The following is a 17431-nucleotide window of genomic DNA, read 5'->3' as shown; positions in this document are numbered from 1 at the left end:
TAAAAACAAAGACACCAGTAAGATAATGAAATGCCAAGCCACAGAGTAGAAAAAAATTTTCATTTCAGTTCAGTTCAGTCGCTCAGTCGTGTCCAACTCTTTGGGACCCCATGGACTGCAGCATGCCAGGCCTCCCTGTCCATCACCAACTCCCGGAGTTCACTCAAACTCATGTCCATTGAGTCGGTGATGCCATCCAACCATCTCATCCTCTGTCAACCCTTCTCCTTCTGCCTTCAGTCTTTCCCAGCATCAGGGTCTTTTCCAAAGAGTCAGTTCTTCACATCAGGTGGCCAAAGTATTAAGAGTTTGAGCTCAGCATCAGTCCTTCCAATGCATATTCAGGACTGATTTCCTTTAGGATGGACTGGTTGGATCTCCTTGCAATCCAAGGGATTCTAAACAGTCTTCTCCAACACCAAAGTTCAAAAGCATCAATTCTTTGGCACTCAGCTTTCTTTATAGTTCAACATCCATACATGACTACTGGAAAAACCATAGCTTTGACTAGACAAATCTCTGTTGACTAATGTCTCTGCTTTTTAATATGCTGCCTAGGTTGGTCATAGCTTTCCTTCCAAGGAGCAAGCATCTTTTAATTTCATGGCTGCAGTCACCATCTACAGTGATTTTTGGAGCCCCCCAATATAAAGTTTCTCACTTTTAAAGTTTCCATTGTTCCCCCATCTATTTGCTGTGAAGTGATAGGACCAGATGCCATGATCTTAGTTTTCTGAATGTTCAGTTTTAAGCCAACTTTTTTACTCTCCTCTTTAACTTTCATGAAGAGGCTCTTTAGTTCTTCATTTTCTCCTATAAAGGTGGTGTCATCTGCATATCTGAGCTTATTAATATTTCTCCCGGCAATCTTGATTCCAGTTTGTGATTCATCCAGCACAGCATTTCACATGATGTACCCTGCATATAATTTAAATAAGCAGCATGACAATAGATAGCCTTGACATTCTCCTTTCCCGATTTGGAACCAGTCTGTTGTTCCATGTCCAGTTCTAACTGTTGCTTCTTGACCTGCATACATATTTCTCAGGTGGCAGGTCAGGTGGTCTGGTATTCCCATCTCTTTCAGAATTTTCCACAGTTTGTTGTAATCCACACAGTCAAAGGCTTTGGTATAGTCAATAAAGCAGAAGTAGATATTTTTCTGCAACTCTCTTGCTTTTTTGATGATCCAGCAGATTTTGGCAATTTGATCTCTGCTAATAGTTTCCTTATTTCCTCATCAACTCCCTTCTAGCTTCTGCCTGTTTTCAGTTTACCTGTGTACCTTCATATAGTTTTTCCTTTTTTAATATTTTATCCCAAATTTATAATTGTTATGTTCAGGAGGATTAGTGTGTTATAAGCTATCATTACCACAATGGTGACTAGCCCATTTTTCAGTCTCACTATTGTACTGCTGCTGCTGCTGCTGCTGCTAAGTCGCTTCAGTCGTGTCCGACTCTGTGCGACCCCATAGACGGCAGCCCACCAGGCTCCCCAATCCCAGGGATTCTCTAGGCAAGAGCACTGGAGTGGGTTGCCATTTCCTTCTTCAATGCATGAAAGTGAAAAGTGAAAAGTGAAAGTCAAGTCACTCAGTCGTGTCCAACTCTTAGCGACCCCATGGACTGCAGCCTACCAGGCTCCTCTATCCATGGGATTTTCCAGGCAAGAGTACTGGAGTGGGGTGCCATTGCCTTCTCCACATTATTGTACTATCTTTATTCAAAAGGAAAATATTTGCTATTAATATGGTTATGTTAATTGCTTCCTTCCAATGTCCTAAGTGATTATATTTTGAAAAACTTTTTTGCTCTATTTCTTCAGATGAGATTAAAAGACAGATTTAGATGAATTCTAAATTATGTAATGCCTTCAGGGGCTACACAAATACCTAAAATATATTTTGTAAATGAAATAAGCAAAGTACAAAAAAGAAAAGCTATATGAACTCAGAGGAAGAAGAGATCAGAGGTGATTTCCTAGAGGATATTACCTTTAAGGCAGTAGTTAAAAAGTGATAGATAGTAGCCAGAGCTGAGAGAGAGAAAGAAGGAGAGACAGCGTTCCAGAAGAAATCTCACAAACAATGCAAAAAGTGGGAGTTTTGGAGGTTAAAGTTTTACTGGTTATAGCTATGAATATAATTTTTAATATAACTCAAAATCAATACTATGGTGTGAACACACTGCTATATATAAAAATATGGGTAAATCTTACACCAATTTTAAAAGAAAAAAGTCAGATACAAAAGAATACATACTGTAATAATCCATTTAAGTTCAAAAACAGAAAACTTATAGGTGGTAATAGAATTCAGACTAGTGGTTACCTTTGGGTTATGGAAGCAACTGGGAGGGAACATGAGTGAAGGCCCTTGGGTGCTTGCAATGTTGTACCTCTTTTTCTGAAGGCTGGTTACCTACAGAGTTCACTTTGTAAAAATTTATCAATTGATGACTTTATGATTTGTGCATTTAAAAAATATCACACTTCAATAAAATGTTTATGTGAAACAAAAATGAAACCCAGTTTCTGGTATCAAGAAAAGTTTATCATGTGTATTTCCATATATTAACATGTTAATCCCTCACAATGACCTTATGGAAGTCCAGTTATGCTGAATTTTATGTGAAATTGAATTATATGAACTTGAAATAACCATGATGTAAAATTATAAAAATTATAAATTCTGGCTTTATACACAAAATTTGAAATGATTCAAATCTCCCCAAGTTAAAAAAAATTTTCATTTTCTTACAAAGTTGGATCAATCTGAGCAAATTTAAGATCTATTTAAGCTTAAGGGAGGTACCACTTGAGTAGATAAAAATATCCTGTGTAACTCAGGATAATAGTTTAACAAATAACTACAACAGTAGTTAATGCTTTTTGGTGTCACAGTTTCAGCAGAGCAGTTGTGGCTGACACAGCAGCTCTACAATGCCAGGTACCACACACTTTCCATTTTACTGCTCTGTCCTACTAACTAACAGGCTATTTTCTATCTTGTGATCTAAGATGACTGTGACTCTCCCACCATCTTTCTGTAGTCCAACCAGGAGAATCACTGCAGTTTCTATACTGCCAGCCAGAACTTGTCACAAAGACATGGGAGGCTACAAGAGGGCCTGGGAAATGCAGTTTCTGGTTGAGCAGTACATTGATGGTTCACCAGACGTCTTTGCCATACTTGCCATTCTTTGTCTAGTTGTTTTGAATTATGTGAGTTTACAATTATAAAATGTCTCCAGGAATAGATCCTTTACATAAAATTCAGCTGCTCTGTAGATAAGAATATTCCTATTTTACAGAAGATAAAACTGAAACTCAGAGATAGTAAATGACTTATGCCTACCCTGTACATTGCTAAGTCAATGGCAAAGCTGGGACTCAAATACAGTTCTCAAACTCAGGATTCTTGCTTTTGTGCTACAGAAGCCTCTCCAGAGAGTTTTTCTACTAGTTCCAAGAATACTGGTAATCCTTATGTTCCCAGTGAATTTCAGGTTCTTGATGTCTCATTGGGAAAGAATTCAGTGAGAGACAAAGTGATAGGTAAGAAGTGGACTTATTTAGAGAGAAACACCCTGCACAGACAGAGTGTGGGCCATCTCAGAAGGTGAGAGAGCCTCAAAGTATGGCATGGTTGGTTTTTATGGGATGGATAATTTCCTAGGCTAATGAGTGGAAGGATTACTCCCATTATTTCAGGAAAGGGGTGGAGATTTCTAGGAATTTGGCCATGCCCACTTTGGGCCTTTATGGTTAGATTCACATCCACTGGATCATAGAAAAAGCAAGAGAGTTCCAGAAAAACATCTACTTCTTCTTCATTGACTACGCTAAAGCCTTTGACTGTGTGGATCACGACAAACTGGAAAATTCTTAAAGATATGGGAATACCAGACCACCTTATCTGCCTTCTGAGAAACCTGTATGCAGGTCAAGAAGCCACAGTTAGAACCAGACATGGAACAATGGACTGGTTCAAAATTTGGAAAAGAGTACGTAAAGGCTGTATATTGTCATCCTGCTTATTTAACATATATGCAGAGTACATCATGCAAAATGCCAGGCTGGATGAAGCACAAGCTAGAACCAAGATTGCTGGGAGAAATATCAATAACCCCAGATATGCAGATGATACCACCTAGTAGCAGAAAACAAAGAACAAAAGAGCTTCTTGATGAAGGTGAAAGAAGAGTGAGAAAAAGCTGGCTTAAAACTCAACATTCAAAAAACTAAGATTGTGGCATTTGATCCCATCACTTCATGGCAAATAGATGGGGAAACAGTGGAAACAGTAACAGACCTTATTTTCTTGGGCTCCAAAATCACTGTGGACAGTGACTGCAGCCATGAAATTAAAAGATGCTTGCTCCTTGGAAGAAAAACTATTACAAACCTATACAGTGTATTAAAAAGCAGAGACATCATTTTGCTGACAAAGGTCCATATAGTCAAAGCTATGGTTTTCCCAGTAGTCATGTATGGCTGTGAGAGTTGGACCATAAATAGGGCTGAGCGCTGAAGAATTGATGCCATCCAAGTGGTGCTGGAGAAGACTTGAGAGTCCCTTGGTCAGCAAGGAGATCAAACCAGTCCATCCTAAAGGAAAGCAACCCTGAATATTCATTGGAAGGACTGATGATAAAACTCTGATACTTTGGCCACTGAAAAGACGACTCGTTGGAAAAGACCCTGATGCTGGGAAAGATTCAAGGGAAGAGGAGAAGTGGATGACAGAGGGCGAGATGGTTGGATGGCATCACTGATTCAGTGGACATGAGTTTGAGCAAACTCTTGGAGACAGTAAAGGACAGAGAAGCCTAGCGTGCTGCAGTCCATGGGGTCTCGAAGAGTGAGACATGACTGAGCAATTGAACAACAACAATGGTTAGCCTCAGAACTGTCATGGTGCTGGTGGGTATGTTCGTTAGCATGCTAGTGTATTACAGCAAGTGTATAATGAAGCTCAAGGTCCACTGGCAGTTGAATCTTCTGCCAATTTAGACCTACTTGGTTCTAACCATTTCTTGTCATATCCTATATCTGTGTCTTCTTTTAAATGTGCCTTGCCCTCTCCCCTCCTGTTTCACTTAGACTCCTGCTATCTCTAAATTAAATGGCGCTTGGAAAGGAGTGAGATAGGGCACAAAGTGGTAGGACTTTACTATGAACTGACAACCTGAGATGTGTTTGCTTAAAGGTTCAAGAACTCAGGAATCAAGAAAATATAGCATGAAGCCCTGGGGCATGAACAGTGACACGCATTCTAGTGGTGTCTCTGAACTACAAGGCAGATTATACACATGTTCCAAGTATTTTCCCTTTCTGATTTTTAGTTTCCCCATCTGTCAGATGAGGATGAGGGTTGGGCCAGGGTTGCTGAATATGGTCATGAAGGTTGTACATAATTTCTTAAATTCACTAAGCAGGAGATTCTGGAGCAGAGTAGAGGGTGCCCCATAGCTCCTTGCCTCACCCTGCCTCAGCCCTTAGAAATACTGCTGGTATTTTGAGAATCCTCAAAGTATTGAGATCCTCAGAAATACTAAAAAATCTGGAGAGAAGCCTTCAGGTAATAGAAAGGTAGAAAAAACCCAGAATACCCAGTTAGCATATGTTGCTGGGAGAGAAAACACACTAGTGCCAGAAAATGGGGGATGAGATACTGTATCAGAGCAAGTAGAATGTCTGGACACAGCTGCACAAATGTGTGCAAGGCGAAAAGAAACGATACGGTCACTACTGATCTATTATATCTGTGTCAGTATTTCACCCACAGTGAACAAAAGAAAGGAAGGTGGGGAGGGAGGGAGAATCCTGGGCTTCAAAAGACAAAGCCTAACTTAAGGAAAACATAACTCAAGGAATTTTGTGAGGAGGAATTTTCTCACAATTTCTTCACATTATAGCACAGTTGATAGGGACATAAATAAAACTAGAGCTCAACCATGTGTGATAAAATAGCAGAATGAGCTTAAAAAAAAGAGGTTGCAGACACAGGAAATAAATTGAATACCAAAATACTTTATGGGACTAATAAATACACTATAAATAGAACAGAACAGACACTGCTGAATACTGAAATATTGACAGGGAGAAAAACCTGTAAGCACAGTAAATGCACTCTCATCTGATAAAGGAAGTTAATTTGAAGTTAATAGATATGCATATTAGTTTGTTACCAGCTAAGCTGCTGTAACAAAGAAATCCAAAGATATAATGCCTTAAATAAGTTAGTTTCTTTCTCACTCACAAAACAATCCACAGATGAGAAATCGAAGGCTGGCAGGATCTCCTCCAGGAGGTCATCCAAGATAAGGTTCCTTCTGTCCTGATGGCTCCATCACCTCCTCATTCCTGTGGTTATAGGAAATTCTCATTTCCATGGTTGAAGCTGGCTCCTTTCCATACCCATGTTTCAGTCCATAGGAAAGATAAAAATAGTCCAGGGAAGGCACTCTAAAGGGATGCCTTAGATGTTATATATATCACTTCTGCCACAGTTTTACTGGCGACATTTAGTCACAGAGGACACTGGGAAAACGTGGTCTTTAACTGGATAGCCATGTGCTCAGCTAAAACTCAATGTTCTGTTCTAAAGGGAGCTGGGAGAGAACGAATAGTTAGGAACCACAATATGAAAGATAAAGATGAGCCGACATTTAAGGACATGTGATATCCCTCACAAAGAGAACCCAGCAAGTGAAAGAGAGAATGTACCTAGTGCTGCAATGTAAGATGTTCCAGAAGTGAAAAAAGAACTGAATCTGCAATCTGAAGGAAAGCTGTGAATCCCAAGAAAGTCTGATTTAGAATATTTAGTATAAAGGTATTTCCTAGTTAAACACCTGAACTTGAAAGAGGAAGAATGCTTCAGACTTCTAGGCAGAAGGAAAAAATCACCTACAAAGGGCAAAAAAAAAATCAGGCTGGTATCAGATTTCATTATATTCATTGTGGAAGACAGCAGTGCAGAGTTTTGAGAGAAGAGAGGAAGGCCCAGGTGCAATTCCCTGTAAAGGCTCAGGGAAGCAAAATATCCATGAACACTTGTTGGAAAGAATTGCTTGATAACCAAAGCTAGGCGATCTAAAAATCTACAAAATAAAGAACGCAAGCATGGTGAAGCCATACCAGAAGAATTGTTGATAATCACTGGATCCATTCACATGTAGAACTGATGCTAAACAATCATAGCAATGATGGTTTCAAAACAGAATGTGAATATTATAAATCTGGACAATGTAAAAATAACACAATACAAAATTGGGAGGTGAGAGAGAGGAAATGGAAGTAGCAAGAAATTTCTCATGTTCTCATCTTCTGAAGATAGGATATATTATACAAAATAAAAACATGTGGTAAAAAAAAATATATATATATATACAAATAGGTAAAAAAATAACCTAAATATTTTTTCATAATCACCTTTATTGAACAATGTAGCAGGAGTCCACAAATCACTGCCTGAGGGCAGACTGCCTGTTTTTGTAAATTAAATTTCAGTGGAACACAGCTTCACCCCTTTGTTTCCATATTGCTTATGCTACTTTCCAGCTATAAAATAGACCCCAGACAGCCTAAAATATTTACTCTCTGGTCCTTTAAGAAGAACTTTGCCAACCCATGCAGAAGAATCTTTTTTAACTCACAGGAATCTTGTGGTAAAGAAATATTTATTTGAGGCTTAATAATTGGTTGGGTTTAATTCAGCCTTTTCCCTTCCTATTAAATTCATGTCAAATTAAGTTTAATAATGTAATATAAATCCTATTTTTATAAAACAGTAAGTAAATCATCCCAAAGATATCAGGGATAATGAATCACCTAGTGATATTTGATATGGTTTCTTCAATTTTCACCTCTGTTTTTATTTGGAATCTTTTTAATGAGCATATATCACTGTTACCAGAAAAATAAAATAGAACATTTTTTTTATTTGCAATCCCTGGCAGCAAATATACCAAGATACTAACAATGATTAATTCTGGCTGACAGGAATATGATTGCTGTTTTCTTATTTAAGCTTTTCTATATTTTTTAAATATTGAAAAAATTTTAAGCTATTAGGGAAGATTTCAGCATAAAGTGATAAGAATTCTGAATTACAGTTTTGGAAATGGTAATAAGAAGTACCAGATATGAGAGATATTGTTCTACTTATAGTATGATTCTTTTATTAGCAGTATACCAACCACAAAGCACAGTTCAGTATAAATATCAAACACGACATAAAAGAGAAGCCAGAATCAGATGATATTCAGCTTCTGTTAGGCAATCAGCACATTCACGTGGTTTCTTTAATTTGCATTTATCTACCTTTCCCTTCTCATCCACACCTTATCCTCCTGATACACACAATATACTCGAGCCACATAGAGCCCTTCACCTTCAGTGAAATTTTCATGCATTTGTGTGCTCTTTTGCTTTGTTGCCACCATTCTTTCTACCTATAATTGCATCCTGTTCTCCACATGATATAATTCAATGCTTCTTTTAAGACTCAATTTAAATATCACTTACTGCAGTACATCTCAACCTTGGCTGCACATCAGAATCACCTGGGGAGCTTTATAAAAATACCGAGGCCCAGGCTCCAGCACAGCTATTTTGGTTTAACTGCCCAGGGTTGGGGCCCAGGCAGCAGTATTTTTAAAAAGCTCCCTGAGTAATGCTAATATACAGCCAGTGTTGAGAGTCATTGCAAAGCCTTCTGCGATACTAGCAGACAGAGTTAATTACTCCCTCTTCTGTGCTCTCATAGCTCTTAGATTTTCCATTGCTCATGAAATTTAATGCTTATTGTATTAAAGTCAGTGTTATATAGTAAGTGCTCAGTAAACGCTGAGGTTGTTACTGACCTTGTTCTTCCAACCAGGCACATGCAGGAGTGGTTATCCTTACCATGAGAACCCAACAGCAGAGGGGGCTGATGTTTCCTATCCAGAGATCCTGTCTGAAGGATTTACTTCTGTAAACTCACCAGGATGTCACTCCTCTCTGCCTCCTACACACACACACCCCTCACTGCCTTTTCAGCACAGCCCTAGCCCTTGGGTCCAGCTTTTACATTGTTGAGATTGATGCAATGTAAAGAATGAAAGAAACCAGCGTTATGAACGTGCTGACAGCCTGACAGAATCTGCCCGTCACCTGCCTTCCCCCATCTCCTTCGTGTCACACTTTACATTGTGTTTACTGTCGGATCCTGCTACTTTACTTTCAAGAGCACATTGTCAGCTGTACTTTGTCAAAGGCTTTCAGAAAATCCAGATGAATGATGCTGTGAGCCCCGATACTGCCAAATCTATATTTCACACGTTCACAGTGGTTGACAATTTTATTTAAGTGGAATCTTTCTATCTTCCTTCGATTTACCTTTGCCTCCCTGACCCTAAGATCAATCAGACAACTGGAGACCCTTCTGTTTTTGATCATCCAGGAGAAATATCAATAACCTCAGATATGCAGATGACACCACTCTTATGGCACAAAGTGAAGAGGAACTAAAAAGCCTCTTGATGAAAGTGAAAGTGGAGAGTGAAAAAGTTGGCTTAAAGCTCAACATTCAGAAAACAAAGATCGTGGCATCCGGTCCCATCACTTCATGGAAAATAGATGGGGAAACAGTGTCAGATTTTATTTTGGGGGGCTCCGAAATCACTGCAGATGGTGACTGCCGCCATGAAATTAAAAGACGCTTATTCCTTGGAAGAAAAGTTATGACCAACTTAGATAGCATGTTGAAAAGCAGAGATATTACTTTGCCAGCAAAAGTCCATCTAGTCAAGGCTGTGGTTTTTCCAGTGGTCATGTATGGATGTGAGAGTTGGACTGTGAAGAAAGCTGAGCCCCAAAGAATTGATGCTTTGAACTGTGGTGTTGGAGAAGACTCTTGAGAGTCCCTTGGACTGCAAGGAGATCCAACCAGTCCATTCTAAAGATCAGTCCTGGTGTTCTTTGGAAGGAATGAGGCTAAAGCTGAAACTCCAGTACTTTGGCCACCTCATGCGGAGAGTTGACTCATTGGAAAAGACTCTGATGCTGGGAGGGATTGGGGACAGGAGGAGAAGGGGACGACAGAGGATGAGATGGCTGGATGGCATCACTGACTCGATGGACATGAGTGTGAGTGAACTCCGGGAGTTGGTGATGGACAGGGAGGCCTGGCGTGCTGTGATTCATGGGGTCGCAAAGAGTCGGACACGACTGAGCGACTAAACTGAACTGAACTGATCATCGTCTATGTCTGCGCCATGTCTGGATCACAGTACACTGTATGATTATCTCAGCTTCCCTGGTTAGGAGGAGCTCCTGGAAGTTACTCCTGTCTGGAAGTGAAGTGGGGGAAGGAGAGCTGAGGATGAGGAAAAAAGACCAAGGAGCACCAGCAGTGCTTAAGTTCCACAATCGCACAATGCGCATGCGCACTCTCTTCAGCACAGCTCGGAGCTCTACCCTTGCTTTTTCCCGCTTGCCTGGAAGGAAACTGACTGCATTAACAGTCTGCTCTTTCCTGTTAAAAATCCTATTTGTAGTCATTTTAAACCGTCCTCTCCAAACATCGCCAAAGGGTTTGGTGTCCATAAGATAGTGTTGCTTATATTAATAGTTTCCCTTAAGTACCACATCCTGGCAGTGGAGTTCTAAAATAACTTTGTTCACAGACATTTCTCAGCCAGTAAATATTATTTTTTAAAGTGATTTTCTCCCTGGAGTCTTGATGAAACTTTCCCTTTCTTTTTCCTTAAGGTCACCATGACCTTGATGAACTAGAAGATGTGCTACAATGGAATCCAATGGCAAATTTCACTAATGCAGAACCAGATCAATCTTCAAATTGAATAATCTTTGCATATCTAGTGCTCTACTGTGACCTGAGACAAATCTAACCTTTCTGACTTGGTTCTTTGTTAAAATCAGTAGTTAAATAGCAAACCATTATCTAGTTCCCTTGGAAGTTATGCAAATTAATTAATGTTTGGAAAATGACTGGGAAATTTTAAAATCATCTATACTCCATTGTGTATATGTACCACAGCTTTCTTATCCATTCATCTGCTGATGGACATCTAGGTTGTTTCCATGTCCTGGCTATTATAAACAATGCTGCGATGAACATTGGGGTACATGTGTCTCTTTCAATTCTGGTTTCCTCAGTGTGTACGCCCAGCAGTGGGATTGCTGGGTCATAAGGTAGTTTGAAACTGGAGCCAATTATACAGAGTGAAGTAAGCCAGAAAGAAAAACACCAATACAGTATACTGACACATATATATGGAATTTAGAAAGATGGCAATGATGACCCCGTATGCAGGACAGCAAAAAAGACACAGATGTGTATAACGGACTTTTGGACTCAGTGGGAGAGGGAGAGGGTGAGATGACTTGGGAGAATGGTATTGAAACATGTATAATATCATGTAAGAATCGAATTGCCAGTCTATGTCCGATGCAGGATATGGCACACTTGGGGCTGGTGCGCGGGGATGACCCAGAGAGATGTTGTGGGGAGGGGGGTGGGAGGGGGGTTCAGGTTTGGGAACGCATGTACACCCGTGGTGGATTCATATCAATGTATGGCAAAACCAACACAGAATTGTAAAGTAAAATAAAAAATAAATAAATAAAATAAAATAAAAATAAAATCATCTATAAATACCAAGCAGTTGCATCTTCCCTGATGAGAGGGCTCAGGTAATTCATAACCTCCTATAATAAAGGTAAAAATACTGTGCTTGGGCTATATAATTACATGTGATTTATTTGCAATACATATAATCTTTGAAATCTAGAAAGCATTTAATAGAAACAATTCATATTTCGTGACTATAATAAAAGCACTTGATGACTTTAGGAAAAGTAATCATCTACTCTAAGTGATCTATACATCATATCTTTAACTGTTTCTAAGATCTGCTAGAGTATGCTCCGAGTTTATCCTTAACCTGTTAATGTTGACTGATATATTTATTTTCACATTTTCCCAGTTCTTATTTATCCTTGAAACTCTAATGTGTATTTCCTAGAAAATTTGCCTGTACCAAACTTTGCTGTATTCAAAACCTCCTCTGTCAAGATTTAGCACTTTTATATTGTAGTCATTAAAATTGAACAAAATCTTAATAGTTCCTTTATTAACTACTATACTGACTTTGCATAGTAGAAATCACAACATGTTAATTGGATTTAATTAACTATTTTAAATTACACAAACTCCTGACAGTAGACAATAGCACAGGGTACCCATGAGCAATAAAATTGGAGCTGATATTTCTACTTTATTAAAACTTAATGAAACTATTCATATTCATAATCTTATTTATTGTTTACAAGAAGAAAACTGTGTTCATTTTGAAGGCAAAAATGTCTGCTGAAAACAAATTTTTGATCATTTAGGTGAAGGCTCAGAAGTTAATAAAAGGTTCCACTATATCCAGCCTCACGGTTCTGCCAGCTTCTCATCGCACGGATCCCTATTTCACCCCAGTGCCAGTCTTACAAGCGGATGCTAACAAAGGTTAGTGATTCAAATAAGCATTTTATATGTTTAGGAACATAAGGGAAAGAGCTTTGAGGTGGGATTAGGGCCCTGAGTTTGAATTCAGACATAGACACTAATTCTCCAAGGTGACTTCAGACAAGTCAAGTCCTCACTGTGGCCTGAGTTTCCTTCTCTGTAAATTAGAAGGCTGGACTAGATGACCACCAGAGTCCCTTTCCACTTCTAAGATCCATTATTCTATAGATTTTCTATTGATTTAGATTTTGGTATATTTACATGCTAAAATTATTATTGTATTTAAGCGCTATTATAATTTTTCAAGCTTCTGAGCAGATAGTTTCTGATCCTTTTCTGATAATACTTAACATTTTATTTCAATATATTACTATATAAAAATATGAAGCCAGAAATGAATGTAATTATTAAGTGAACTATGCAGGTCTTAGTCTAAATACTTACACTATACTTAGATTTATACCAGTCTAAATACTTAGTCTAATACTGGTTTGTGAAACCAGTAGATTTCTCATTTTTTTAAGCAAAAGATCACGTCATCTTTATCTCAATATCCCCAGTGCTTAGAACCACATCTAGCATTTTGTAGATACTAAATAGTTGGTTGAATGAATAAGCAAATGAAAGTGTAAGTGAATGACTAAAGACCGAGTGTCATAAATGTAACCCTCTATACTTCTCCCTGCTACATAATTGGCTGACGTGTTAAAGAATACTTAAGTGGATCCCCTTTTGAATCTCAAATATGAGCAAGTGAGGTGATCTTTAATTTAGTTCTATCTCACTTTCTAACTGATGTCTGGAGTGTTTTAGATCTAAAGTTGGTTTCCCAGGGTTCCTCTGGTACCTGAAGATTTATAGGTTCTCCGTTTTACAGCTCCTGTATCCTGTCTGCTGACCCACTAGTGGTGGTACCGAAAAACTCAAAGGGACTGCATCATTATAAGCTTCTTAGTTTATTAAACCTCCCACAACTGAAACAATTACTTTCTTAGTTACGAACCCTAGTTGTTTAGAAATCTTGGTGACACTTGGTTTTAGTTAGTTTACATTATATTTACTCCCTGGGAGAACTCCAGCAGAGTTTTTATTTCTTGCTTTAGAAAAACTTATATTCTTCCTGGGGTCAAATTAAGATGAATGTATGCATCAACCAATCTATTTATCCTTGCTTTAGCAATAGATACAGTAAAAAATTGCTGCAAAACAAAGGTAAATCTAGAACCATAGCAACTTGTTCCAGAAAAGCATCACATTTTCATCCCTCAATTATCTGCCAGAGAACACATGGCCTACCATAATATTTGTAGTTAATCAACCAATTAATCAACACATTTGTTGACTACTTGCCATATGTCTGGTACTGTGCAAGGTAATATGAATGCCAGGAAAGCACAAGCCACACAAATGCTGATACGGTGCCTAGATGTTTACCTGTCCTGATGCTCTGAACTGTCATTTGAGGCACCTCAGACCTATACAGGTCCAGCATGTGGTGAAAGATGACCAACTTCCAGAAGAGAGGATAGTTTTGGAAAATGCGAGACAAACATCTCTACTTTTTCTGGAATTATCTTGCTAAATCCAAAGAATAATGTCTCCACTTCATCCTCACCCCCTAATAAATGATTAAGAATATAAGTCTTCTAATATGAAACCAAATTTTCAATTCAGGCTCTGTGAAACCTCAGGCAAGTTGTGCTCCAGTTTTAGAATAAACTCTCTAAACTATAACCAAGGCATGCCATATCTGGCCTCACCTCCATTCTCATCTCACTCAGCTTTCTCTGTGCTCCAGCCACATGAGACTTCTCTCTTTTCCTTAGCAGACCAAGCACTTTTTCACATCAGGCCTTCACAAGTCCTTTTACCTCTGCCTGTAAAAGTCATTTCCTCAAGCATCCGTCTTTTTCCTTTATAAATGATCAAAAGTTGTAACTATATATTTATTTGTGAATTTATTTTGTCTTCTCCATCACTAAAGGCTCCATGAAGTCTGTCTGGTTTACCATTGAATCCCCAGTCCCCAGAATAGTTCCTGATATATAAAAGGAACTTGAATATTGGTTGAATGAATGAATGAGTTTTTAATGAATGAATGATGAATTATAATTCCTAATCTAGTCAACAGGAATGTGAGAGTGCTATGAAAATTTAATGAGACAATGGTGATAAGGGATAATTTTCAAAAACAGGTAAAATCCTGACTCTCTTACAAATGAACACAAGTCAAAGATTTTAGTTGTTTAACTCATCAGTTTGAAAGAGAATTTGTAAGATGTCACAACTGATCTAAAGGAGAATCCAAAGAACATATCTTTGTAGATCAGGAATATTGAAATAAATTTGTAAACAGAAGGAAAATTGGCGTTTCCATGGGAAGAAGGAATGAACCTTCACCAATTTTTTTCATGTCTATAGATACGAATTATTTGCATTATTATCAGTTTTTTTTCCCCACAAGTTAACTTTAATCTCTGCAGAGTTGTACAATAGTCCAAGACTAGATTCAGATAATTCCTGGAGGCATTCCATTGAAAAGTGTCCAGTAATCTCTTTTGCTCATTCTAAAACATAAAAAAAAATTTCCTAAAATTGTCCCCCAATTTGATGCAAAACGATCTTAAAAAAATTGTTCACAAAATAAGTTGTTTCAATAGGTTTGGTCTGATTATTTACATAGGTGCAGCAAGAAGGTTAATCACCACATAGGCCATCTTAAGTTTGCTCTGTTGGAAGGAATCTCAGACTGAACTTTTAAAATCCTCTATTACTTGCTGTCCTGAGGCTAGAAAATCTGTCCACCAGATTTCAACTGTAGGACCTATAAATTTGGGTACATTCCTCTCCTCTAGAGAGGCTCCCAATATCCTAAGTTTCCTGGGCCTGCTGGGAAGTGACATTACTTTGCATCTGTAAGAATGGAAATCCTGTAAGCCAGGCCAGTTTTTCTAGAAGGGCTTTGTAGCCTTTTGGTTCCATAAAATCAAGCTTAGTGCTTTAAATGTAATTTGTTATACCTGATTAACAGCATCGTTGTTAAATATGAAATTCCAGGCAAGTTCTTGGTTACATAAGCAATTTTCCAATTCTATCTTAGTAAAAGAAGAAAAGATTCTTATTGCAGCTATGCAAACAGCCCATATTGCCATAAAAAGTAAGGAGGCTCAATGAGCTTCTGAATTTGGGAGGTGAGAAGGAGCTCATCTAAAGTAGTAGAAGTTCAATGTCCTTATTTTCTGGAGATTTTAGGAATATTCAGTTTCTGTAAGTGCTCATTTCTCTATGTAAGTCAATCAGAAGAGAGTTCCTTTGAGATTTTACCATCTAATCTATTAATACCACCTGGAGACAATAAACAATCTACATTCATAATGAGAAATAAAGACCTTTCTGAATTACAGATACATAGGCATTCAATGATAAAAGTGAAAGAGGAGAGTGAAAAAGTTGGCTTAAAGCTCAACATTCAGAAAACTAAGATCATGGCATCTGGTCCCATCACTTTATGGGAAATAGATGGGGAAACAGTGGAAACAGTGTCAGACTTTATTTTTGAGGGCTCCAAAATCACTGCAGATAGTGATTGCAGCCATGAAATTGAAAGACGCTTACTCCTTGGAAGGAAAGTTATGACCAACCTAGATAGCATATTAAAAAGCAGAGATATTGCTTTGCCAACAAAGGTCCATCTAGTCAAGGCTATGGTTTTTCCGGTGGTCATGTATGGATGTGAGAGTTGGACTGTGAAGAAGGCTGAGGGCTGAAGAATTGATGCTTTTGAACTGTGGTGTTGGAGAAGACTCTTGAGAGTCCCTTGGACTGCAAGGAGATCCAACCAGTCCATTCTGAAGATCAGCCCTGGGATTTCTTTAGAAGGAATAATGCTAAAGCTGAAATTCCAGTACTTTGGCCACCTCATGCAAAGAGTTGACTCATTGGAAAAGACTTTGATGCTGGGAGGGATTGAGGGGTAGGAGGAGAAGGGGACGACAGAGGATGAGATGGCTGGATGGCATCACTGACTCGATGGACGTGAGTTTGAGTGAACTCCAGGAGTGGGTGATGGACAGGGAGGCCTGGCGTGCTGCAATTCATGAGGTTGCAAAGAGTCGGACACAACTGAGCGACTGAACTGAACTGAACTGATGAGATCTAGGAATTCTAAATTAGTTGCAGTAATACTACCCGTGTTGCCCAGTTACGCTAAAACAATCTATTTGGGCATTCACATCTTCTGGTAATATGAGAAATGTCTAAAAGGAACTCTTTTAAAAAAAATAAAATGTAACTCATTATAACAACAGAAATATGATTTCAAGCACACAGATTTTCTTTCTTTCAGAACCAAAGATCTCCTTAATTATGGACTGTGTACCTGATTTCTCTGAATTTTAAAAAGAATACCAATATTAGTAATAATTGAAAATGCCATGATGTATAAAGTTTTTGTTTGCATTGGAAGTATATTTCTATCTTGAAATTACCATAGTACAAGCTTATTTCAAAATACCACTATTAGAAATGCCATCTTTTTTCCTTCGATTGTTAGAAAAATAGATAGGACACATACTATGGCTATTTTTTCATGCAAAGGATTGAGGCACTAAATGTACTCTCACAAACTAATCAATAGAGAAAGTTACATTTGTGAAATTTATAGAGTTCAGACTTTGTGGAAGTCCTTGAAATTAAACTCATATTCCTCTAACCTTCCTTTTTAGGGGTTTTAAGTATGATAGAACGAGGATTGATTCCACCAACAGCAAGAATTACCTTTCAGAATCCACCTATTATACCCAGAGCGGCTCCTCTGCATCACTTTCATGAAGGACGTAAGATTTTGGCCACCGGTAAGACAGTCTTCTTAGTTGGGGATAGACAGAAATTACCAAAATC

General features: G+C 38.3%; 1 protein-coding gene across 1 annotated transcript in view; it reads left to right on the top strand.

Moving 5' to 3' along the window:
* Positions 1–17431, top strand: part of LOC120860867 (IQ domain-containing protein H-like) — a 225239-nt gene that overhangs the window by 58959 nt on the left and 148849 nt on the right. The window contains exons 5-6 of the mRNA XM_040236570.1: positions 12412–12532; positions 17257–17385. Coding sequence (XP_040092504.1) covers positions 12412–12532; positions 17257–17385 — 250 coding nt within the window. The remainder of the gene's footprint in view (positions 1–12411; positions 12533–17256; positions 17386–17431) is intronic.

The sequence above is a fragment of the Oryx dammah genome, unplaced genomic scaffold (genome assembly GCF_014754425.2).
Source record: "Oryx dammah isolate SB20612 unplaced genomic scaffold, SCBI_Odam_1.1 HiC_scaffold_11209, whole genome shotgun sequence".
Lineage (NCBI taxonomy): Eukaryota > Metazoa > Chordata > Mammalia > Artiodactyla > Bovidae > Oryx > Oryx dammah.
Note: the sequence above shows the minus strand (reverse complement) of the source record. Positions and strands in the feature narration are given on the sequence as shown.